Source organism: Gorilla gorilla, chromosome 21, assembly GCF_029281585.2.
Source record: "Gorilla gorilla gorilla isolate KB3781 chromosome 21, NHGRI_mGorGor1-v2.1_pri, whole genome shotgun sequence".
Classification (NCBI taxonomy): Eukaryota; Metazoa; Chordata; class Mammalia; order Primates; family Hominidae; genus Gorilla; species Gorilla gorilla.
In genome coordinates, this window is record NC_073245.2 from 57,622,185 (window position 1) to 57,645,885 (window position 23,701).

General features: G+C 45.8%; 2 protein-coding genes across 7 annotated transcripts in view; both read left to right on the forward strand.

The window, feature by feature from the left end:
* Positions 1–16,254, forward strand: part of SYS1 (SYS1 golgi trafficking protein) — a 43,650-nt gene extending 27,396 nt beyond the window's left edge. The window contains exon 4 of the mRNA XM_055373062.2: positions 16,230–16,254. Within this exon, the coding sequence (XP_055229037.2) occupies position 16,230 (1 nt within the window). The 3' untranslated portion in view covers positions 16,231–16,254. The remainder of the gene's footprint in view (positions 1–16,229) is intronic.
* A 1,211-nt stretch (positions 16,255–17,465) lies between these two features.
* Positions 17,466–22,078, forward strand: DBNDD2 (dysbindin domain containing 2). 6 transcript variants are annotated; one of them, XM_004062248.4, is made up of 4 exons: positions 17,466–17,495; positions 19,932–20,078; positions 20,273–20,410; positions 21,403–22,078. In XM_004062248.4, exons 2-4 carry the CDS (start codon positions 19,940–19,942, stop codon positions 21,609–21,611), a joined length of 486 nt encoding a protein of 161 aa, XP_004062296.1. In that variant the 5' UTR covers positions 17,466–17,495; positions 19,932–19,939; the 3' UTR covers positions 21,612–22,078. The 6 variants fall into 6 exon arrangements, with proteins under 6 accessions (XP_004062296.1, XP_004062292.1, XP_055229040.1 ...); XM_004062244.5 differs by lacking the exon at positions 17,466–17,495 and adding an exon at positions 17,562–17,684; XM_055373065.1 differs by lacking the exon at positions 17,466–17,495 and adding an exon at positions 17,604–17,729.
* The last annotated feature ends 1,623 nt before the right edge of the window (positions 22,079–23,701 follow it).

Here is a 23,701-nt window from a genome sequence, read left to right on the forward strand (position 1 = left end):
CTTTATGTTTGGAGAACTTCCTTTAGCCATTCTTTTATGGTACAGCAGGTCCTCAAATAATGTTATTTTGTTTAACGTCATTTCTTTATAATGTTGATGAGAAAAAAAAACAACAACAACTGATTCCCAGCCATGGCCACTGTCTGTGTAGAGTTTGCACATTCTCGTCATGTCTGTGTGGGTTTTCTCTGGGCACTCCAATTTCCCACATCCCAGAGATGTGCACATTAGGTTAATTGGTGTATCTAAATTATCTAAATTATCCAAGTATGAGTGAGGGGTGTGTGTGTGGTGTGTGTGTGTGTGCATGCACGCACTCTGTGATGGAATGGCATCCTTTCCAGGGTGCCTTGCACCCTGAGCTGCCAGAATAAGATTTAGCCACCCAGGACCCTGAAATGGAATAAGCCGGTTGGAAATGAAGAATAAGTGAATACAAATTATTGTAAAATAAAAATTTGTAAAGTATATAATAATCATACAAATGCATAACAGTAAATAATTTGGTATAAGAGCACTCAGCCAGCCTGCCATATTTATTATTGTTTTTGAACTGCATGGTGGTAGGAGATACTCCTTACAATTTTTGCTCTGCAAAGATTTATTCCTTGGTTTAACTCACCACCATGATGACTGCTGTCACTCACTGCTTATACTAATCCAGCATGACCTCACTTTAATTACATCACCAACAGGTGAGTAAATAATGAACTTCCTTGTTTTATTAATCTTTCTTAAATGTATGTATAGCTCACATTTATTTTAATGTTTAATACTAGATGTGTCTGGGCATTTATTTAGAAGCGTGGTATTGTTTTTGTGACCAGAAGTATGCTGTATGGACTTACCTTGTTAATATCAATTAGTCTATGATAAACTTGGTTTCATTATACATCATTTTGGTTAAAGTTGCAGTTTCCAAGAAACTATTGATGACATTAAGGACTTACTATAGTTCTTCAGTTAACAAATTATGTTAGTTTTTCCTTCATTTGAGAATATCTTGACTTTCATACCTGAAGGATTTTTTCACTTGGCTTAGCATTCTGGGTTGACAGTTTTTTCTTTCAGTACTTAAACATATTGTGCCACTTCTTTCTGGCTTTCATGGTTTCTGATGAGAAATCTGCTGCAATTTAAATTGTTGCTCTTTTATTGGTAAGGTTAATTTCTCTGCAACTGCTTTCAAGACTTTAGTTTTCAGAAATTTGTTTACGGTGTGTCTTGTATGGATTTCTTTGGTTTATCATGCTTGGGGTTTAGTCAGCTTCTTGAATCTGTGTGTGTATGTCTTTCATCAAATTTGGGAAACTTTCAGCTTTATTTCTTTGAACACATTTTTAGCTCCACCTTCTTTTTTTCTCTTCACCTAGGACTCCCATGACACAAATGTTAAATCTTTTGTTATAATCTTCCATGTTCCTGAAGCTTTGTTCTCTCTCTCTCTCTCTCTCTCATCTCTCCCTTCTTCCCTCCCTCCCTCGCTTCCATTCTTCCTTCTTTCCTTTCTTTTTAATCCAATTTCTCTCTTTTTTAGAGTGGGTAATTTCTACTGTTTTATCTTCAAATTCACTGATTCTTTCCTAGGTTGTCTTGTATTAGTCTTCTCAGGCTGCACATAACAAAACCACAGACTGGATGTCTTAAATAATATACATTTATTTATCCTAGTTCTGGAGGCTGGAAGTCCAAGATCAAGGTGACAGCAAGATAGATTGATTCTGAGTCCTCCTCTCATGGCTTGTAAGCATCTACCATCTCATTGTGTGTTCACATGACATCTTTGTGTGCACACACAGAGTTCACTGGTATCTCTCGTATAAAGATACTCATCGGATCAGAGTCCTACCCTTATGACCTCATTTAACCTTATTGCTTCCATAGAGTCCCCATCTCCAAATACAACCACACTGGATTAAGACTTCAACATATGAATGAGGTGAGGGAGGACATCAACATTCTGTCCATTACATATTTCTGTCCTATTGAACCCATCTGGTGAGTTTTAAACAATTTTTGGCTACTGTATTAGTTTCCTAGGGCTTCTGTATTAAAGGACCACAAACTTTGTGCCTTAAAACAACAGAAATTTATTCTCTAATAATATGGGGGCAAAAGTCCAAAATGAAGATATTGGCAGGGTTGGTTCCTTCTGGAAGCTCAGAGAGAGAATCTGTTCCATGCTTCTCTCCTTGTTTCTGATGGTGGGCAGCAATCTTTGTTGTTACTTGGCTTGTAGACACATCATTCTAATGTCTGCCCCATCTCCACGTGTTCTCCTCTGTGTCTCTCTCTGTGTCTTCATATAGCGTTTTTATGAGGACATCAGTCATTGGATTTAGGGATTATACTAATCCAGTATGACCTCACTTTAATTACATCTGGAAAGACCCTATTTCCAAATAAAGTCACATTCTGAGGTTAGTTCTGGGTGTCTTTTTTCCTGAGATTTTCTTTTTTTCTCAATTATTTAAGAATATTTGTAAGTGCTTTCTTGTTGAAGCATTTTTGTAGTCCCTCTTTTGAAATCCTTGTCAGCTAATTCCAAAAAACTGTGTTAGGATCTGTTGATTGTGTTTTCTTGTTCAAGTTGAGATTTTCCTGGTTCTTGGCATGGTGAGTTATTTTCACTTATAATCTGGTCATTTTGGATATTATGTTATGAGATCTTATTTACATCTTCTGTTTAACAGGCCTCTGCTGAAACTGGTAGTCCAGCCTCGTTACATGGCCTCCACTGACACCTCCCCATAGGGAAAAGGGAGGGTTGCTCCATTATTGCTGGGAAGAGGTGGAATTCTAGGCTCCACAGTTGTCCTCCTTTACATTGTAGGGAAAGGAATGGAGCCTTGCTACTGCTGGATGGGGATAGCAGCACAGGTTCTCCACATGGCCTCCACGAATATCATGGAGGTGATGGGGAGAGGCACTTAGTTAATGCTGGGCAGTGATGAAAACCCAGGCTTCCCACTCAGCCTCTTCTGACACCACCTGGAGGTGAGTGGGAGGAATGTTTTGTTATCACCAAAGATTAAAGTCTAGCTTTTCCCTCTACCTGTGCTAATGGAGTTTGGGAGGGAGTTCCCCCCTCCCACCCCTGAGATTTTGCTGGAGGCATTCAATATCAAAAGGCTTTTGGAGTCCAGCACGGTGGCTCACCCCTGTAATCCCAGCACTTTGGGAGGCCGAGGCAGGTAGATCACTTGAGGTCAGGAGTTTGAGACCAGCCTGGCCAAAAAGGTGAAACCCCACCTCTACTAAAAATAGAAAAAATTAACCGGACGTGGTGGCACATGCCTGTAGTCCCAGCTACTCGGGAGGCTGAGGCAGGAGGATCACTTGAGTTTAGGAGGCGGAGGTTGCCGTGAGCTGAGATTATGCCACTGCACTCCAACCTGTGTGACAGAGTGAGACTCCAACTCAAAAAAAAAAAAAAAAAAAAAAAGGAGGATTTGTCTTGCTAGGGTGCCCCTTCCCCAGTCCTTTGACAAGAGAGAGCAATCTTTTCATGGGAACATTTTTGTCTGTACCTGTGGCATTTCCAGGTTGTAGGTTTTGGAAAAGGAAAAACCCAGGGACTCACTTCTGTATCATTCCTCCAGTACTGAGATTTCAGGCTGTTCTGCCTTCTTATGCTTGTTTTATATATAATTCCCAGCATTGTAAATGTATATAGTGGCAGGGATAGAAAGGAATACATCTCCTCTATCTTGTCCAAAACTAGAAATCCTCTTTTTTAAAATTTTTATTATTATTTTTTTGAGACGGAGTCTCACTCTGTCACCCACGCTGGAGTGCAGTGGTGCAATCTCCCCTCAGTGCAACCTCCAGCCCCCAGGTTCAAGAGATTCTCGTGCCTCAGCCTCCCGAGTAGCTAGGATTACAGGTGTGCACCACCACAGCTAATTTTTGTATATTTAGTAGAGGCGAGGTTTCACCATGTTGGCCAGGCTGGTCTTGAACTCCTGACCTCAGGTGATCTGCCCACGTTGGCCTCCCAAAGTGCTGGGATTATAGGCATGAGCCATCGCGCCTGGCCGAAATCCTCTTTTTATTTGTACTCTTTTTATCCCTGCAAATCCAAGGTGATGTTTTTGGATATATAATCCTTTTTAAAACTTGTGGGTCACTTTGAATCTTATTCAATATTACTCTGTTAGACAAAAGACATGCCCACAGATTTCTTTGCAATAAGCCCTTCTCTACTCTAGGCTTCTGCTGAGATGGCTAAGAGACAACAATCAGCCGTAAGATTTCCAGAATCACTATTGTTTTGATTTGGAGGATCTGTGAGACATATCCATAATTTGTTTAGACTCTTTAAATATAACTGAATAGTATTCTGAGGCACTGCCTTAAGTCTTTCTGAGATGTTAACAAAATATTTTACATTAATATTCTTTTTTTTTTTTTTTTTTTTGAGACAGGGTCTTGCTCTGTCGCCCAGGCTGGAGTGCAGTGGTGTGATCTCGGCTCACTGCAACCTCCGCCTCCCAGTTTCAAGTGATTATCCTGCCTCCGCAGTAGCTGGAATTATAGGCATGTGCCACCACGCCCAGCTAATTTTTTGTATTTTTAGTAGAGATGGGCTTTTACTATGTTGGCCAGGCTGTACATTAATATTCTCAGTTTCATATTTGGACCAGGCTTTCCTGGCAGTGCCCTGTACTTGAGTTTTGCTAGGAAGCCATTTTTAAATTTTACTATCATCTGCTATTTGGAGAGGATAAGCATTTTCTAGATCATGAAGTCTTAGCTCTTTCATGTTTAACATTCTTTCCTTTTAAAAAGTTCAGCGTTTTTCAACTCGAGCCCTATTGATATTTCAGCTAGGATAATTATTTGATGTGTGTGTGTTTGGTGGGGGGATTGGGGTGATTTGAGGGGGGCTGCCTTATACATTGTAGGATGTTTAACAGCATCCTTGGCCTCTGCCAACTAGATGGCAGTAGCAACCTCCCCAGCTTTGACATCTAAAAGTGCCTCCAGACATTGCCAAATATCCCTTGGGAGGCAGTATCGCTCTCACTGGAGAGCTCTTGCTTTAGTTTATCCCTTTGCTCCTCCCTTTCACTATAGGCAGCAAGAAGAAAGCAGGTGGCGCCTTTAACATTTTGCTTGGAAATTGCTTTACTTAGATCATCAAATTCATTAGGCACATTTTCTGTTTTCCACTTTATTGAAGGCAACAGGGTTGCTAATTTTTGTGTCACAGTATAGTTTCCAATAGTATTTACTTCACTTGTCTGGGCATGGTGGCTCATGCCTGTAATCTCAGCACTTTGGGAGGCCGAGGCAGGTGGATCACCTGAGGTCAGGAGTTCTGGACCAGTCTAAACAACATGGTGAAACCCCACCTCTACTAAAAAAAGCCGGGTGTGATGGCATGCACCTGTAATCCCAGCTACTTGGGAGGCTGAGGCAGGAGAATCACCTGAACCTGGGAGGTAGAAGTTGCAGTGAGCTGAGATCAACAAGAGCAACACTCTGTCAAAAACAAAACAAAACAAAACAAAAAAACCCCAAAAAACAAAAAAACAGAAAAACAGTATTTACTTCACTTTCCTGCATACCCTCACTGCACCTTATCTAAGGGCCGAGGCTTCTTTAACAGCTTCTTCAAGGCGCTTTAGGTTTTTACTACACTCTTCTCAAAGTCCAATTCTAATGCCACTCCTGCATATTAGAGTACTGTTACAGCAGTACTTTACCCAGTACCAAAATCTTTCTTTTCCCCTTTTTTCTTTATATGTTCCAGTGAACAGAATTTTAATATGTTACCTATTGCTGCATAATAAACTATCCCAGAATGTAGCATCTTAAAACAAGAAGTATTTACTATCTCAAAGTGCTTGAGTATCAGGAATCCAGGAGTGGTTTAACTGAGTGGTTCTGCGTAAGTTTCCCATGAGGTTTCAGTCAAACTGCTGGCCAGGGCTGTAATTATCCCAAGATTTTACTAGGGCAATTTTATCATTTTCATACTCAATGATGTGGTTGCTGGCAGGCCTCTCAGCCTTCATGGGCTCTTGGCCAGAAGCTTCCTTTCCTTGCCATGTGGGCCTCTCTATAGGGCTGTTGACAAAATGGCAGCTTGCTTCTCCCAGAGTGAGTGACCCCAAAAATAGAGTACACACTAAAGACAGAAGCTGTAGTCTTTTTTTTTTTTTTAATTTGAATTTTAGAAGTGACATACCATCATTTCCGGCATATCCTGTGGGTCACATAGGTAAACTAATGGTGGCAGGAGGCAGACAGGTTCCTAGGTGGGAAGGGGTGGGTCCTTGGTGAAACCCTACCTTCAAGCCAGGGATGACCTGAAGCCTGACAGCCAGGCTGCCAGTTCTGTGTGGAGTCCACTACCTAAAGTGAGAACTTCCTTGATGCCTTTTGGCCAATCAGATGGTGCTTTTTCCTGACCCGGCCAGATTCATGGACTCGTTGGGACTACCTGCCTGCAGATGGGAGCTACCCACTTTGGGTCTCCTCTCCTCTGAGAGCTGTTTGGTCACCCGATAAAGCTGTTCTCTGCCTTGCTCACCTTCCAGTTGTCTGTGTAACCTCATTCTTCACGGATGCTGGTCAAGAACTCAGGACCTGCCAAATGCGGGAGTGAAAGGAGCTGTAACACTTTCCTGGCCGGCTCGCTGAGCTGCAGGTGGGAGCTAAAGGGGCTGTAACACTTTCCTGGCTAGCTCACTGAGGTGCAGGTGGTGACACGTTCCTGAACTGCTGGAGTGAAGAGTGGAGACCCTTCTGGAGGCCCAGACCTCGGGATTCTCCGAGCCAGAGCGGTAACACACTAGTTCTCCTGTCCTCTGCCAGCGCCGGGCTGCCACCCCATGCAACAGGAAGCAGTGGCGGGGCCAGGCCAGCCCAGGAGCCACAGGCTGGAGCAGGGTGGCAGGACTGAAAGAGCAGTAACACAAATGGGCTGACACTCCACCCCCTGAAATATAGCACCCCTACCTCGCTGAGCTGCTGCCGGTGATGAGAAAGAGAGAAGAGCTGCAACCCTTCTGGGGGCCCAGATCTCAGGGCTCCCTGAGGCAGGGCTGTGACATGCTGTAACACCCTCTTTGGGGCTCTGCAGTTCCTGGTGTCTCAGAGCTTTCAGGTGCCACTGCGTTCCCCTGGTCCAGACGCTGGTGCCTACAGCAGAAGTCGCTTGGGGTAGGTCTGGTCCAGCCGGAGCCTTGCATGGAGCTGGTGCCTATGCCAGTGCCTGGAGCTGCTCACGTGGCTGCGGCAGCTTGTGTGCCTGGCTCTGTGTGGTGACTGGACCTCACACTTGCTTGCTTACACACCCCCCCACCACTCCATGCCTGGCTTACCCCTGGTAGGCATGGGATCCGGGCTGGTAGCACTAGCCAAGCACAGCCTGCCAGGTGAGTGGGCAGAATGAGTGGGCACAAGCAAAACTCCAGCAGAGGCACCACCAGCCACAGAGGTTTTGCACTGACAAAGTGACACCCAAAGGATCCCGTGACATAACCTTGGTACAGTGTAGGAGAGGACTGCCCAGATGTACATGACAGGTGGTAAGGAACATTGGGAGGTGTTTTGTGGCTGACTGTGGCCACAAAAATTTCCATTTTATTCCATCCAATATGTTTTTCTTTTTTTCTTTTTCCTTTTTTTTGTTTTAGAGTCTCGCTCTGTTGCCCAGGCTGGAGTACAATGGCGTGATCTCGGCTCACCGCAACCTCCGCCTCCCAAGTTCAAGTGATTCTCCTGCATCAGCCTCCCAAGTAGCTGGGATTACAGATGCATGCTACCATGTCTGGCTGATTTTGGTATTTTTAGTAGAGACGGGGTTTCACCATGTTGGCCAGGCTGGTCTCGAACTTCTGACCTCAAGTGATCCACCCATCTCAGCCTCCCAAAGTGTTGGAATTACAGGCATGAGCCACTGCACCTGGCTGTTTCTTCTTCTTTCTTTTTTCTTCTTCTTCTTTCTTCTTTTTTCTTCCTCTTCCTCCTCCTCTTCTTCTTTCTTCTTCTTCTTCTTCTTTGACTGAGTCTCGCTCTATCACCCAGGCTGGAATGCAGTGGCATGATCTAGGCTCACTGCAACCTCCACCTCCTGGATTCAAGTGATTCTTGTGCCTCAGCCTCCCAAGTAGCTGGGATTACAGGCACCCACCACCACGCCCAGCTAATTTTTGTATTTTTAGTAGAGACGGGGTTTCACCATGTTGGCCAGTCTGGTCTTGAACTCCTGACCTCGAGTGATCCGCCCGCCTCGGCCTCCCAAAGTACTGAGATTACAGGCGTGAGCCACCACACCCGGCCTATTTTATTATTTTTTTGAGATGGGGTTTCACTCTGTTACCTGGGCTACAGTGCCGTGGTGTGATCTCGGTTCACTGCAGCCTTGACCTCCCAGGCTCAAGCGATTTTCTTGCCTCAGCCTCATGAGTAGCTGGGACTACAGGCATGCACCACCATGCCTGGCTAATTTTTGTATATTTTGTAGAGATGAAGTTTCTGCCAATGTTGCCCAGGCTGGTCTCAAACTTGTGGGCTCAAGCGATCCTCCCAGCTAGTCTTCCAAAATGCTGAGACTACAGGCATGAGCTGCTGTGCCTGGTTCAACACTTTTTTTTTTTTTTTGAGACAGGGTCTTGCTCAGTTGCCCAGGCTGGAGTGCGGTGGTGGCATCTCAGCTCACTGCAACCTCCACTTCCCAGGATCAAGTTATCCTCCTACCTCAGGCCTCCAAATAGCTGAGAATACAGGCATGAGCCACCATGCCCAGCTAATTTTTATATTTTTTGTAGAGACGAGGTTTTGTCATGTTGCCCAGGCTGGTCTCAAATTCAAGTTCAAGCGATCCACCTGCCTCAGCCTCCCAAAGTGCTAGGATTACAGGCTTGAGCCACTGTACCCAGCCATGTATTTTCTAATATCCCTTGGACTTCATCTTTGACTCATGTTTTATTTTGAAGTATTGGGATTGTTTTTCAGTTATCTTTCTGTTATTCTTTCTATTTAATTCTGTTATGGTCATACAACATAATTTAAATTCTTCTAAATTTGTTGAGGATTGTTTTTGTGGCCCAGAATATGATGAATCTCTCATTGAATGTTGTATGTGCAGTTGAAAAGAATGTTTATTCTGCTGTTGGTGGGTAAAGTGTCATGAATATAATTAGGAGAAATTAATGATAGTATTAAGGTTTTCTATATCCTTGCTTTTTTTGGTCTACTTATTTTATTGATTATTGAGAGAGAAGGGTTGAATTATCTAGGTGCAATATAGATTTTTTCTGTTTCTTATTTCAGGTCTACTGGTTTTTACTTGATATATTTTTGAAGCTCTGTTGTTAGTATATACACTCTTATGACTGTTAAGTCTTCTTGGTGAATTCAACCTTTTATTATTAAATAATATCACTTTTCATCCCTGGTAATAGTCCTTGTTAAATCTACTTTGTCTGATATTAATACTGTCACTCCAACTTGCTGGGTTTCATGTTTGTATGGTGTATCTTATTCCACTCATTTTTTTTTTAGGGATCCAATTCCTCTACACATCCTTTTACTTTTAACCCATATATTTCTTTATATTTAAAGTGGGTCTTGTGGACAACATATTATTGCCTCTTACTTTGCTCCCAATCTGCTAATTTGTCTTTTAATTGATTGTCTTTTTACTGATACACTGGATTAAAATCTATCATCTTGTTATTTGTTTTCTAATCTTGCATCTGTGCTTTTTTTCTTTTTTCTTCCTTGATTTGGATTATGTTTTGAAAAGGAAAACTCCCAATCTCATGGGTGCTGCAAGTAGACAAGATGTATTGCATCTGATTGAAATAGTTTATTATTCATAGCACAACAAACAGTGTGAACATCAGCATACTTGTATTGGTTCCCCCGGTCCTACATTCAACAGATGATGCAGTGAGCCCAGATGCATGGTATTCACACAGTGGGTTTGCATCGTAGCTGAGGGACCTAAGCCCAGCACTTTTTATTTTCTTTTATTTTATTAATTTATTTATTTGAGACAGGGTCTCACTGTGTTGCTTAGGCTGCTCTCGAATTCCTGGGCTCAAGTGATCCTCCTGCCTCAGCCTCTCAAAGTGCTGGGATTACAAGCATGAGCCACCACGCCTGGTCCCAGGACATTTTTATAGCAAGCAGTAAGCAAGCCTGCCTTGGTCTGAGAAATGATCTCACCTCTCAAAACTCTAGCTGTACTAACAATCCTGAACAAGGACCCAGGTGAAAGAGAGGTCTGGGCCTTGTGATCTTGACATACTCAGCAAGACACGTTGGACACAAGTGGCCTAGGGAGGAAGCCTCCCAACATTAGAAAAAATTATTATATATACTTGTTTTCACGTTCAACAGTCATTTTAAAAAATAAATTTTATTGTATATGTTTAAGGTATACAACATGATGTTATGGGATACATAGAGATAGCAAAGTGATTACTATAGTGAAGCAAATGAACATATCCATCATCTCACATAGTTACCTATTCCAGCATTTTTATGATTCCATTTTCTCTCTATTATTGGCTTGTTACTTACACCTCTCTAAAAAATTTTTTTTAGTGGTTGCTATTGAATTTACTATATCTTTAATCAGTCTATCTTCAAATAATGTTATACCACTTCTTATATATCATAAGGACCCTTTAACAGCATATTTCCCATTCCTCCATCTCCTCATTTTTACTGTTGTTATTGTCATACATTTCACTTTTATATATGCTATGAGGCCACAATGCATTGCTTTAGTAAAGCAGTTACCTTTTAAAGTGAGTAAAAATGAGAAACAATGTCTCTTATATTTACCTTTATTCTATCCGTTTCCAGAGATCATCATTTCTTTATGTAGATCCAAGTTTCTCTCAGGTATCATATTTCTTCTGCTTACAGAACGTCACTGGTAATGAATTTTCTCTCTCTCTCTTTTTTTTTTTTTGATCTGAAAAAAGTGTATTTCCTTCATGTTTGAAGGATGTATTTGCTAGGTATAGAATTCTGGATTGGCAGTTTTTTGTCTTTCAGCATTTTAAAGATATGACTCTATTATCTTCCAGTTATATAATTTCTGATGAGAAGTCTTCTGTAATTCTTTGTTCCTCTGTAGGGAGTGTGCCTTTTTCCTCTAGATGCCTTCAATATTTTCTCTTTATCTTTGGTTTTCAGCAATTTGAATATGATATATTAGGTTGCATTTGCATGTGCTTCTTTGTTGTGTTTGTATATTGGCATTTAATCTTTTCTGGATTCTGTGAGTTTCTTGGCTCTGTGGTTTGATATCTTTCATTATTTTTGGAAAATTATTAGCTATTATATCTACAAATAAATATTGTATCTACATATACATATTTTTTTTCTGTTTCTTCTCCTTCTGGGATGTGAATCACTTATATGTTAGCGCCTGGATATTTGTTCTGGTTTTTGTTTGTTTGTTTCACTCTTTTCTTTTTCTGTTTCAGTTTGAGTATTCTCTATTGACCTATCTTCAAGTTCACTGGTTATTTCCTCAGCTATGTCGAGTTTACTGATTGATATAGTTTGGTTGTGTCACCACCCAAATCTCATCTTGAATTGTGGTTCCCATAATCCCCACGTGTCATGGGAGAGACCAGGTGGAGATAACTGAATCATGAGGGTGGTTCCCCCATCCTGTTCTCATGATAGTGAGTTAGTTCTCACAAGATCTGATGGTTTTATAAGGGCCTTCCCCCTTCCCCGGGCACTTCTCCTTGCTGCTGCCACATGAAGAAGGACGCGTTTGCTTCCCCTTCCACCATGATTGTAAGTTTCCTGAGGCCTCCTCAGCCCTGTGGAACAGTGAGTCAATTAAACCTCTTTTCTTTGTAAACTACCCAGTCTCAGGTATGTGCTTATAGCAGTGTGAGAACAGACTAATACAGTAAATTGGTATTGGTAGAATGAGGTGCAGCTATAAAGATACCTGATAATGTGGAAGCAGCTTTGGAACTGGGTAACAGATAGAGGTTAGAACAGTTTGGAGGGCTCAGAAGAAGAAGGAAAATGTGGGAAAATGTGGAACTTCCTAAAGTCTTAGAGGGCTCAGAAGACAGGAAAATGTGAGAAGGTTTGGAACTTCCTAGAGACTGTTGAATGGCTTTGACCAAAATGCTAATAGTGATATGAACAATGAAATCTAGGATGAGGTGGTCTCAGATGGAAATGAGGAACTAGCTGGGAACTGGAGTAAACTTCACTTTTGCAATGCAAAGAGACTGGTGGCATTTTGCCCCTGCCCTAGAGATCTGTAGAACTTTGAACTTGAGAGAGATGATTTAGGATATCTGGCAGGAGAAATTTCTAAGTGGCATAGCATTCAAGAGGAAGCAGAGAATAAACTTTTGGAAAATTTGCAGCCTGATGATGTGATAGAAAAGAAAAACCCATTTTTTTCTGGGAGAAATTCAAGCCCCTTACAGAAATTTGCATAAGTAACAAGGAGACAAATGTTAATCACCAAGACAATGGGGAAAATGTCTCCAGGGCATATCAGAGACCTACACAGCAGCCCCTCCCATCATAGTCCCAGAGGCCTAGGAGGGAAAAATGATTTCCTGGGCCAGGTCCAGTGCTCCCTTGCTGTATGCTGCCTCAGGACTTGGTGCCCTGCATCCCAGCCACTCAAGCCATGGCAAAAAGGGGCCAAGGACAGCTCGGGCTATTGCTTCAGAGGGTGCAAGCCCCAAGCCTTGGCAGCTTCCATGAGGTATTGGGCCAGCAGGTGTGCAGAATGCAAGAATTGAGGTTTGGGAACCTCCGCCTAGATTTCAGAGGTTGTATGGAAATGCGTGGATGTCCAGGCAGAAATCTGCTGCAGGGGTGGAGCCCTCATGGAGAACCTCTGCTAGGGCAGTGCGGAAGGGAAATGTGGGGTCAGATCCTACACACAGAGTCCCCACTGGGGCATTGCTTATGGAGCTGTGAGAAGAGGGCCACTGTCCTTTAGACCCCTGAATGGTAGATCCACCAACAGCTTGCACTGAGTGTCTGGAAAAGTTGCAGACACTCAATGCCAGCCATGAAAGCAGCAGAGAGGGGGTCTCTACCCTGCAAAGCCACAGGGGTGGAGCTGCCCAGGGCTGTGGGAGCCCACCTCTTGCATCAGTGTGACCTGGATATGAGACCTGGAATCAAAGGATATTATTTTGGAGCTTTCAGGTTTAATGACTGTCCTATTGGATTTCAGACTTGCCTGGGGCCTGTAGCCCCTTTGTTTGGGCCAATTTACCCCTTCAATTTCTCCTATTTAGAATGAGGGTATTTACCCAATGCCTATAACCCCATTATATCTAGGAAGTAATTAACTTGCTTTTGATTTTACAGGCTCTTAGGTGGAAGGGACTTGCCTTGTCTCAGAAGAGTCTTTGGACTTGGACTTTTGGGTTAATACTGGAATGAGTTAAGACTTTGGAGGACTGTTGGAAGCGCATAATTGTGTTTTGAATTGTGAGGACATGAGATTTGGGAGGGGCTGGGGCAAAATTATATGGTTTGACTGTGTCCCCACCCAAATCTCATCTTGAATTGTGGTTCCCATAATCCCCACATGTCATGGAAAGGACCAGGTGAAGACAGTTGAATCATGTAGTAGCATGAGAAAGGACTAGTATACTGATAAGCCTGTCAACAGCATTCTTCAAATCTGTTATATGTATGTGTTTTTTCTTATTTCTAGCATTTCTCTATGTCTCTTTTTTTGTAGTCTTCATATTTCTGCAAAAATTCCCCTTTTGTTCTTTGTTCTTTCATATTGTCTACATTTTCCACAAGAGCCTTTCATATTCACATATTACTTATAGTCATCTTAAGTTCTGTGTCAGATAACTACAGCATCTGCATCTTGCACCTGGTCTTGCTTTCTCTCTCTCTCTCTCTTTCTCTTTCTCTCTTTAATATAGAAACAGGGCCTTACGATATTGCCCAGACTGGTCTTCAGACTCCTGGCCTCAAGCATTCCATCTGCCTTGGCATTCCAAAGTGCTGGATTATAGGTATAAACCACCACACCTGGCCTGCTTTGTCTCTTGACAGTAGGTTTTTTTGGTATTTTAAAATTTGTGTGTGTGTGTGTGTGTATGTGTGTTGTAATTTTTGTTTGTTTGTTTTTGAGATAGAGTTTCACTTTTGCCAACCAGACTGGAGTGCAATGGCGCGATCTTGGCTCACTGCAACCTCTGCTTCCCAGGTTCAAGCGATTCTCCTGCCTAAGCCTCCCAAATAGCTGGGATTACAGGCACCCGCCACCATGCCCAGTTAATTTTTGTATTTTCAGTAAAGATGGGATTTCACTGTGTTGGCCAGGCTGGTCTCGAACCCCTGACATCAGGTGATCCATCCACCTCGGCCTCCCAAAATGTTGAGATTAGAGGCGTGAGCCACTGTAATTTTTTATTGAGTTTTGGACACAGTGTTTATAATAGCAAGGACTGAGTTCATTATTATTTATGCCTGGAAATTGTCGTATCTCTTCTTCTCTTAGGCCATTAGTGTGGGGGATTCAGTCAGTTTTTTCAGGAGTTGAATTAGGTTTGAGTTTTGTTGTTTCTATGATTACTTCAGTGTCTATATCTCCTACAGATTTTATGTAGTCATGCTAGCTATACTGGGTCTTTAGTAATTCCATAAAAATTTTGGCCTGGCATGTTGGCTTACACCCATAATCCCAGCACTTTGAGAGGCTGGAGCAGGAGGATCACTTGAGGCCAGGAGTTTGAGACCAGCTTAGACAACATAGCAAGACCCTATCTCTAACAAAAAAAAATAATAATAATAATAAAATAAAATTAGCCATGTGTGGTGATGTGCATTTGTAGTCCTAGATACTTGGGAGACTGAAGTGGGAGGATACCTTGAGCTTAGTGAGTCATGACTGCACTACTGTGCTTCAGCCTCTGGACAGTGTGAGACCTTGTCTCTGAAAAATAAAAACATAAACATTAGCTGAACTCTTCTAACCTACTTGTAAGGAGAGCTTGTCTTTCTCTTGCTACACAACTGAGTGAGTGCCTGCATCCCGTCACTTCCTGGAGGCTCCTGTCCTTCTTTGGAATGCTGGTTAATTGGTTGCTCTGCAACCTTAGGTCTCTGATAAGTTTGACAAAAGTTGTGATTTTGTAAATTACCCAACAATTTTTAAAAACTGTTATTAGTTTGATAATGAGGCTCTTCCCAGGTTTCTGCATCCTAGATGGAAGCTGGAGTCTCAAGCCGTCTACCTTTTCACGGTGCTATTCAATGTTTTGGCCACCTACTCCTGGCCTGCTGCTTGGGTCTTTCTTTTGGGTGACACCCTTCCAGCTTAGCCCCCTGAAATATTTTCAGGTTAGATGTTTCCCCCTCTTCATTCCTTCTTTATGGCAAATATCTGGCAAAGAGAAGGGACAGAGGTTCCTGATCTTTCTTCATCTTGGGCTCAAAATAATCCATGGAGTCGTGTTCTCAAGGATACATCTGGGCCAGGCGCAGTGGCTCACGCCTATAATCCCAGCACTTTGGGAGGCTGAGGTGGGCAGATCACTTGAGGCCAGGAGTTCAAGACCAGCCTGGCCAACAGGGCAAAAACCCGTCTCTACCAAAAATAGAAAAATTAGCCAGGCATAGTGGAGTGCACCTGTAATTCCAGCTACTCAGGAGGCTGAGGTGGGAGAATTGCTTGAATCCAGGAGGTGGAGGTTGCAGTGAGCTGAAATCGTGCCACTGCACTCCAGCCTGGGCAACAGAGCAAGACTCTGTCAAAAAAAAAAAAAAAAAAGGGATACATCTCTGAAAATGGGGACATGACTGGGAGTGAGCTAAGCTCTTATCCACTGTACTCCTGACTTGGCCCTCATTTTCTGTGCTAGAAAATTAGATGAAGTATCTACTCTATCCATTAATGAGAAATAAGAATCAAACCAACCCAATGAAATAGTTCTTAGAAGATGAAAACTACAACAGGATAAAAGGGGAACAGGCACAGGATAAAAGGGTTGTAAGCACAGTCTCTGGAGGCAGTCTACCTGGGCTTAAATTCCAGGTCCATCACTTACTAGCTGTAGGGCCTGGGACAAGTTCCTTCACCTCTCTGTATCTCAACTTCTGTATCTGTAAAGTGGAAACAGCAAGAGGATTAAAAGGGTTAATTTTTGTAAAGCACTTATAATAATGACTGGCACATAATAAGCTCTGTGGAAGTGTTAACAATTAGGGCTTACTTCCTATAATTTCAGAAATTTGTGGAAGAGAGCAGTTCCCTCCCTTTCTCAGAACCCATTACCACCAAAACAGCTAACGATTACTGAGCATTTCCAAAGTGCCCAAGTCCTGTAAGTAACCATTTTATATAAATTATCTTATAAGAGGGAGGGATTAATTATTCCTCTTTAGTAGGTAAGAGATCAAGGATCAGAGAAGTGTTTACCCAGCTGGCTAGAGGCATCAATAGGTTTACAACCCAAGAGGGTCTGACTGCATTGCTTGTGCTCTTAACCATTGCATTTGTTGCCTCCCACAAACTAGTTTCCATGCTTGTAAACTAGTGGGAAAGTTGCATGCTGTATTTATCTCACAGGGTTGTTTTGAGATCCCAATAATGTTAAGAGGCAGTGCTTTAGTGTACAGAGTGCTGGTCCCCTGACAGGGAAACCTGAATGTGTCAATGATTTGTTCACACTTCCCTCCCTCTGTACATGCCCTTCTCCCTCTTTTCTGCTTGTTGAACTCATGTCTTCAAGACTCAGCTCAGATATCAGCGTCCAGATTTTATTCTAACAGTGGAGGAATTTAGGCAACGCCGCGTGGCGGGGGGGTCGAGGGGGGCACACCAGACTTGTGTTCTGAAATGACAGCTGACTTGTAATGCAGGGAATGGAGTGTAGCCGGGCCAGAATGAGTACAAGAAAACCAGATAGAAGGTTACTGCATTAGGAGCCCAGGCGGGAGGTGGTGGGGCAAACGGAAGGAATGGTGGACTGGAAAGATATTTAGGAAAGAGAATCGACAGGAAATGGAGGTGTATTTTAATATGGGCAGCGAGGGAGAGGGAGGTGGCAAGGATGACTCCTAGTTCCTGACTTGCTCGCGGATGTTTGTCGAATGAATGATCTAGTGACCCCAAGGCAGAAGTATCTCAGAGAGATCCCCCCACTCCCCTCCCCGCACCCGTCACCACGCTGCCTTCGGAGCTCTGACCGTAAGGGGGTGGATGGAAGGGAGGAGGAAGGGAATGGCCACGGAGTCTTGGTCCAGGAGCTGCTAGACTGGACACTTCTAGCACTGGTCTGAGCCAGGAGACGCTGCGAAAAGAGGGCAAACGTTTCTCCTCTCGCAGTTGCCGCCTCGCCCCTCCACCCCCGCCTGGCCAGCAGCGCAGCGCCCCTCTTAGCACCGTGGAGGTGCTGGCTCCTTGCCGGCGTCGGGGGGCGCGGCGCAGCGGCCCACCCTTCCAGCTCTGACCCGCCCGGCCGGCCCGGCGCCCACCCCGCCCAGTGTGCTTGGTAGGTTGGGCGGCGGCTCTGTCTAGTCCCAGAGCCAGGAATCAGGGGCAGCCGGGCGAGTCCCAGGGCAGGGGTCCTCCGCCGCCTTGCACCTGCCCTGCTGGGCGGCACCGGGTCAGTGCCCTGCCCCCTCCTGCGGGTCCCAACTCTCTCTTTCCCATCGTGCGTCCTCTGGAGAAGTGCGCGCGTGTAAGTGTGGCAAGTGTGGCCAAGGGTGCCGGAGGCAGGGTTCGGGTGCGTAGTCGTTGCGTGGGCGCTGCCCAAAAGGCGCAGAGCATCAAGTGTGCGTGGGCAGAGCCGGCGCGGGCGCCCGCCGCGGGTCTGCGCGGGGCGGGGGCGCAGCAAGTGCATCCGAGCGAGCGGAGACTAGCGCACCGGCGTCGGTGGCGAGGGTGGTGCAGAGGAGCCCGGCTGGGCGGAGGGAGGAAGGATGGGTGCGGGTAACTTTTTGACCGCCTTGGAAGTACCAGTAGCCGCGCTCGCAGGGGCTGCCTCCGACCGCCGGGCGAGCTGCGAGCGAGTGAGCCCGCCAGCGCCCCTCCCCCACTTCCGCCTCCCGCCTCTTCCTCGTTCCCGGCTCCCAGGGCCCGTCGGTCCCCCGGGAGCCCTGGAGGCGCAGCCCCACCCCGGCCGGCGCGGCTCGCTCCCACGCCCCCGCCGCGGCCTCGCTGGAGCGGACGGACTGAGTCAGAGGGGGCGCCAGCGCTGCAGGTAGGGGCTCCGGCGGCGGTGGGCGCAGGTGCCGCGGTGGACCGCGGAGGGGACCGGAGCACGAGCGGAACGGCCTTGGGGGAGCGCCCCCCCCCGTCCTCCGCCGACGCCTCGTGTCCCTTTTTAGGGAATTTTTTCCCTCTTGCTGGCTCCAGTGCGGGTGGGGCTGAGACCGAGAGGGAGTTCTCCATTTCGCTGGCTCCTGCCCGGCCCCTGGCAGCCTCCTGCCCCCAAATCTCTTCACTCCCTCTCCAGTACCTATAGGTCGCGTAAACAACTCCCTTTCTCCAGCTCTGGGCTCCGTGGCCCCCCGGGGGACAGCTCCTTCAGTCTCGTGAGATCGGTGGGGTTAGGGGGAGGGGAAAAGAGAGGGGGTGTCCCAGAGCCCCTGGCCCCCGTCAGCTCCCCCACCTCGGCCTCTCCCTCCCCCTCCTCGCTGCTGGAGCACAGGCTCCAGGGGCCCTGGGTATTTTTAGCGTTGTGACCTGGGCGGCAGCTCTAAGAGCCTTTCCCGGGAATCGGCGTCAGCGCCTCGCTCCTCCGCCGCCAGCCCGCGGCCGCACGGTCTCCCCAGACTTCCGTGGCCCTGCCTTGGCCAGTCGGGGTTGGGTCCCTCTCCACCTCTGTGGCGCCCGTGGAGCTGGCCAGGGTCTGGGATACGCTGGGTGCAGATGAGGTGGGGAAGGCAGTCTGCGGAGGATGACGTCTGATCCTCAAGCTAGAAACTCCCTTGCCTCTGGTGATGGGCTCAGAGCAGAACGCCGGGAAGGAGATGAGCGAATGGGAGTGAATGCACCGACCTGGGCTGGCCCATAGCCTCAGTGCTCTGGCCGGGTCTCAGCTTCTCAGCCCTAGGGGTCAGGAGGCCTGCTCTGAACTGGACCCAGAACCCGCCTTTCCAATTGCTCCTCACTGACTAATGGGGAGATAAGTCAGTGACATGTGTCCCAGGAGGGGGACGGATAAAGAGCTCTTGGAGTTCAAAGGAAAGATGGTCGTCTCCTAAATAGCTCACCTTCACAAGCAGGGTCTTGTATTTGAGGCAGGTAGGTTGGTTATGCCATTTTCAGATGGGGAGACTAAGACCAGAAAGGTGATTTCCTTAGGGGCAGAGCCTAGTCTGGAAGTCAGGCCTGTGACTTCAGAGTAAGGGTTTGGGGTAGATGGCACATGCGTGTGTACGTGTTTGTGTGTGTGGAGAGAAAAGGAGGGGCGCGGGAGGAGTTGCTTTAGCCTTTGTCTGGGTCTTGAAGGATGGGAAGGGGTGGGCTGCAGCACTGGAGGAAGGGAACCCTCCACCCTGAGATCTCTGTCTCTATCCTATCCTGTCCCTGGCCTTCTGAGGCAAGCGGGGCCAATTAAGGGGAAAACGTACCTCCTCCATTTGTGCTGAACCAATCCCTCCAACCCCTCTCAGGAGGGCATGATATGGAGAGTTGGGCATTGGCTGTGTTCCCTGAATACAGAGTATCTCTCTTGCGGTGCCTGGAACTGGCATCCCCTTTGTGGAGCTAGGGCAAGCCCCGCCTCTGCATGAGACTTGGTTTGTGGGACACACTTGGTTTCAGGGAAGGGGAAAGAGGTCACCAAGGGCAGAGGTGTCCAGGCTGGAGCCAGGGGCCCCACTGCTGGGATGCTGGCTGCAGTGGGGCGCCCCAAGCCCAGGTCCCCTCTGTCTTCTCTTTCGACTTTGCAACTGTACTTGTTTTGCTCCTCTACCCGCAGGAGCTGACATGGACCCAAATCCTCGGGCCGCCCTGGAGCGCCAGCAGCTCCGCCTTCGGGAGCGGCAAAAATTCTTCGAGGACATTTTACAGCCAGAGACAGAGTTTGTCTTTCCTCTGTCCCATCTGCATCTCGAGTCGCAGAGACGTAAGTCCCAAGTCCTGAGAAGAGGGACTGGGGTAGGGTAGGGAGGATGTCTTGTGGGTCCTGAATCTTGTGGCACTCTCTCCCCTCTGGTTTTCTTGGCCCTCTATGCTTCTAACTTGGGACCTGACATGTAACTCTCACTGTCCTGGTGTGCAGCTTGGGTCTTCCTGACTTGCCCACTTCTTGATCCGCAGCCCCCATAGGTAGTATCTCATCCATGGAAGTGAATGTGGACACACTGGAGCAAGTAGAACTTATTGACCTTGGGGACCCGGATGGAGCAGATGTGTTCTTGCCTTGCGAAGATCCTCCACCAACCCCCCAGTCGTCTGGTATGCCCCTCTGCTTTGGGGACTTCAGTGCCAGTCAGCCAGAGCCGGATGTCAGGCTCTGAAACGAGGCTACAAGGCTGGGCTGGGGAAGTACACAGTAAGGGCTGGAAGTGGGTGTTTCTACCAATGAAACAGCTGCCTGTTCTGATTTTAGGGAAGTTGACCCTGAGGGAGAACTGGGTTACACATCTCTAATCCAAAATTCTGGGAACGGTCAATCTCTTCTTTAATTTTACATTTGTTATATTAATATAATTAGTCACTATAATTAAAATAATGTAAAATTGTAATTTTTATATTTGGCAACTTAAGTAGTTTTAGTCATTATAATGATATTAATATGTATTGAGTACTTTAGTAGGTTCCAATACTGTACTAAAGTACTTTACATATATTATCTCAATCCTTACAACGTCCTGTCAGGGTAGGTGATATAATCCCTATTTTATAAGCAGGAAATTAGGCTCAGGGAAGATAAGTCACATTGTAGCCAGAAGGTGGATAAACTGGAATTCATGTCTGTCTGACTCCAAAGCCCATATGCTTAACCTGTAAGATAGATATTCTTTTAATTACAACTGCTACTATTTATTGATGGCTTACTATGCCAGACATTTTATAAGCATTCTTAGGTTTTATTCCCAAAACCCTTTGGGGATGTAGGTATCCCTTTTATTTTGCAGAGGAGGAACAGAGTCCTTGAAAGGGAAAGTGACTTGCTCAAAGCCACTCAGCAGCAATAAGTGATGTAGGTGGAACTTGAACTCTTGCCATTGATTGACCTGACTCTAGATCCCAGACATGGTGTAATGACGTGGAAGGAGCTGGCAGTCAGGAGATGGTGATCTTAATCCTGGCTCTTTGCTGGATTGGCAGAGTCACTTTGGACAAGTCTCTGCCCCCCTGTGGACTTTAGTTACTCCTGGCCAGATAATCTTTAAGAGTTCTCTGAAGCCCTGTTTGTGGCCTGACCAGCTTTTCTCTCTGGGCAGGGGTGGACAACCATTTGGAGGAGCTGAGCCTGCCGGTGCCTACATCAGACAGGACCACATCTAGGACCTCCTCCTCCTCCTCCTCCGACTCCTCCACCAACCTGCGTAGCCCAAATCCAAGTGATGATGGAGCAGACACGCCCTTGGCACAGTCGGATGAAGAGGAGGAAAGGGGTGATGGAGGGGCAGAGCCTGGAGCCTGCAGCTAGCAGTGGGCCCCTGCCTACAGACTGACCACGCTGGCTATTCTCCACATGAGACCACAGGCCCAGCCAGAGCCTGTCGGGAGAAGACCAGACTCTTTACTTGCAGTAGGCACCAGAGGTGGGAAGGATGGTGGGATTGTGTACCTTTCTAAGAATTAACCCTCTCCTGCTTTACTGCTAATTTTTTCCTGCTGCAACCCTCTCACCAGTTTTTGGCTTACTCCTGAGATATGATTTGCAAATGAGGAGAGAGAAGATGAGGTTGGACAAGATGCCACTGCTTTTCTTAGCACTCTTCCCTCCCCTAAACCATCCCGTAGTCTTCTAATACAGTCTCTCAGACAAGTGTCTCTAGATGGATGTGAACTCCTTAACTCATCAAGTAAGGTGGTACTCAAGCCATGCTGCCTCCTTACATCCTTTTTGGAACAGAGCACGGTATAAATAATAAACTAATAATAATATGCCAACCATTCCACTTCATTTTTCATATTGCAAAGATGTCAAACCCACTACATGTCTTTAGCTCTCTAACCGATCCCATATTCCTATCACTCACTCATTCCATTTATTCAAGAAATGTTTATGGAACACCCATGCTAGGCATCTGGAATACAGTTTTGAGCAAGACAGGCTGTACTGTATACCTGCCTTCATAGAGTTTACTGTTTATGGAGGAGAAAATCAAGTAAATACTACAATTCACAGTGTAATAAATAGCATGATGAGGAACTACTCTGGTACCAGAAAATAGGGGCATGTTAACCTAGTTTCTATGGTCACTGAAGAGCTGTTTTTAGCTGAAGGACGATTGTGAGTTAGCCAGGCACAGTCCGTAAGCCAGGCAGAACGAGCAGCTCGTGAAGACTTTAAACGGAGAGAGCATATCCTTGAGGAGCTAAAAAACATTGCGTTTGGCTGAATTGTTGGATTTGAGGAAATGAAGGGAGAGTTAAGACTGACAAAGGTCAGGTTGTAAAATCCGTTGAAGCCTGGATCAGGTTTCAGTTTGACAGCTAGTAAAAGATCATGACTTAAGATATAAAGTTATTTCCTCATATAGAAGTTAAAAAGTACAGGTCTACATGAAAGCTCCATCATTACTCAGCACTGGGCTCCTTTTTTGCTCTTTTGCACATGGTTTGCATTCTTAGCAATATCTCACATCTAAGGTGGCTGTCAAAGCCCCAGCCATCATGACCTTGAGGCTGGCAGAAAGCAGGAGAGGAAATGGGGGATGGGCAAAGAGGGCACAGCCAGTCTATTCCCATTTAGGAAGAAATTTTTGGAAGTTCTTTTTTTTTCCCCCAAGATGAAGTCACACTCTGTCGCCCAGGCTGGAGTGCAATGGCACGATCTTGGCACACTGCAACCTCCGCCTCCCAGGTTCAAGCAATTCTCATGTCTCAGCCTCCTGCGTAGCTGGGACTACAGGCGCACACCACCATGCCAGGCTAATTTTTGTATTTTTAGTAGAGACGGGATTTCACCATATTGGTCAAGCTAGTCTCGAACTTCTGACCTCAGGTGATCCACCCACCTTGGCCTCCCAAAGTGCTGGAATTACAGGCGTGAGCCACTGCACCTGGCCAACCATCCTATAGTCTTCCAGCAGAGTCTCTCAAATCAGTGTCTCCAGTAGACGTGAACTCCTTGGCATGTCAAGTGAGGGGGTACTCCAGCCATTCTGGCTCCTTACATCCTTTTTGGAATGCTAGTCACCCAGATGGGGAGTTTCAGAAAGGACCAGGTTTGAGAAGAAGGCCATAAATTTGGTTTGGGACATGTTGAGTTTGAGATGTCTTTGAGACATCCAAGAGGATATGTTGAGTAGGCCCGTGCACCCATGCATGTGGAATTTAGGTAAGAGGATTGAGCTGGAAAAAGAAAACGATCAGTTCTCGGTGTATAGGTGGTAAGTGAAGCCATGAGTGCGAATGACAGGAGAGAATGCCCAGGGAGAGAATGCTGAATGAAAGAAGAGGTTATAGGACCCAGTCTTAAGGAACATCAACTCATTTCTCACATTCAAAAAAAAAAAAAAATCAGTCCACCTCCCTTCATACATTGAACATCACCCATGGGATCAGTGA

Bases quoted from the DNA above. Each gene is read 5' to 3' on its own strand.
- DBNDD2 (XM_031004999.3), top strand. From the start codon at position 17,926: ATGGGTGCGGGTAACTTTTTGACCGCCTTGGAAGTACCAGTAGCCGCG. The intron at 18,085-19,804 runs GTCGGTCCCCCG...CCAAGGGCAGAG, and splicing joins GTTCCCGGCTCCCAGGGCCC to GTGTCCAGGCTGGAGCCAGG. The intron at 20,079-20,272 runs GTAAGTCCCAAG...CTTGATCCGCAG, and splicing joins GCATCTCGAGTCGCAGAGAC to CCCCCATAGGTAGTATCTCA.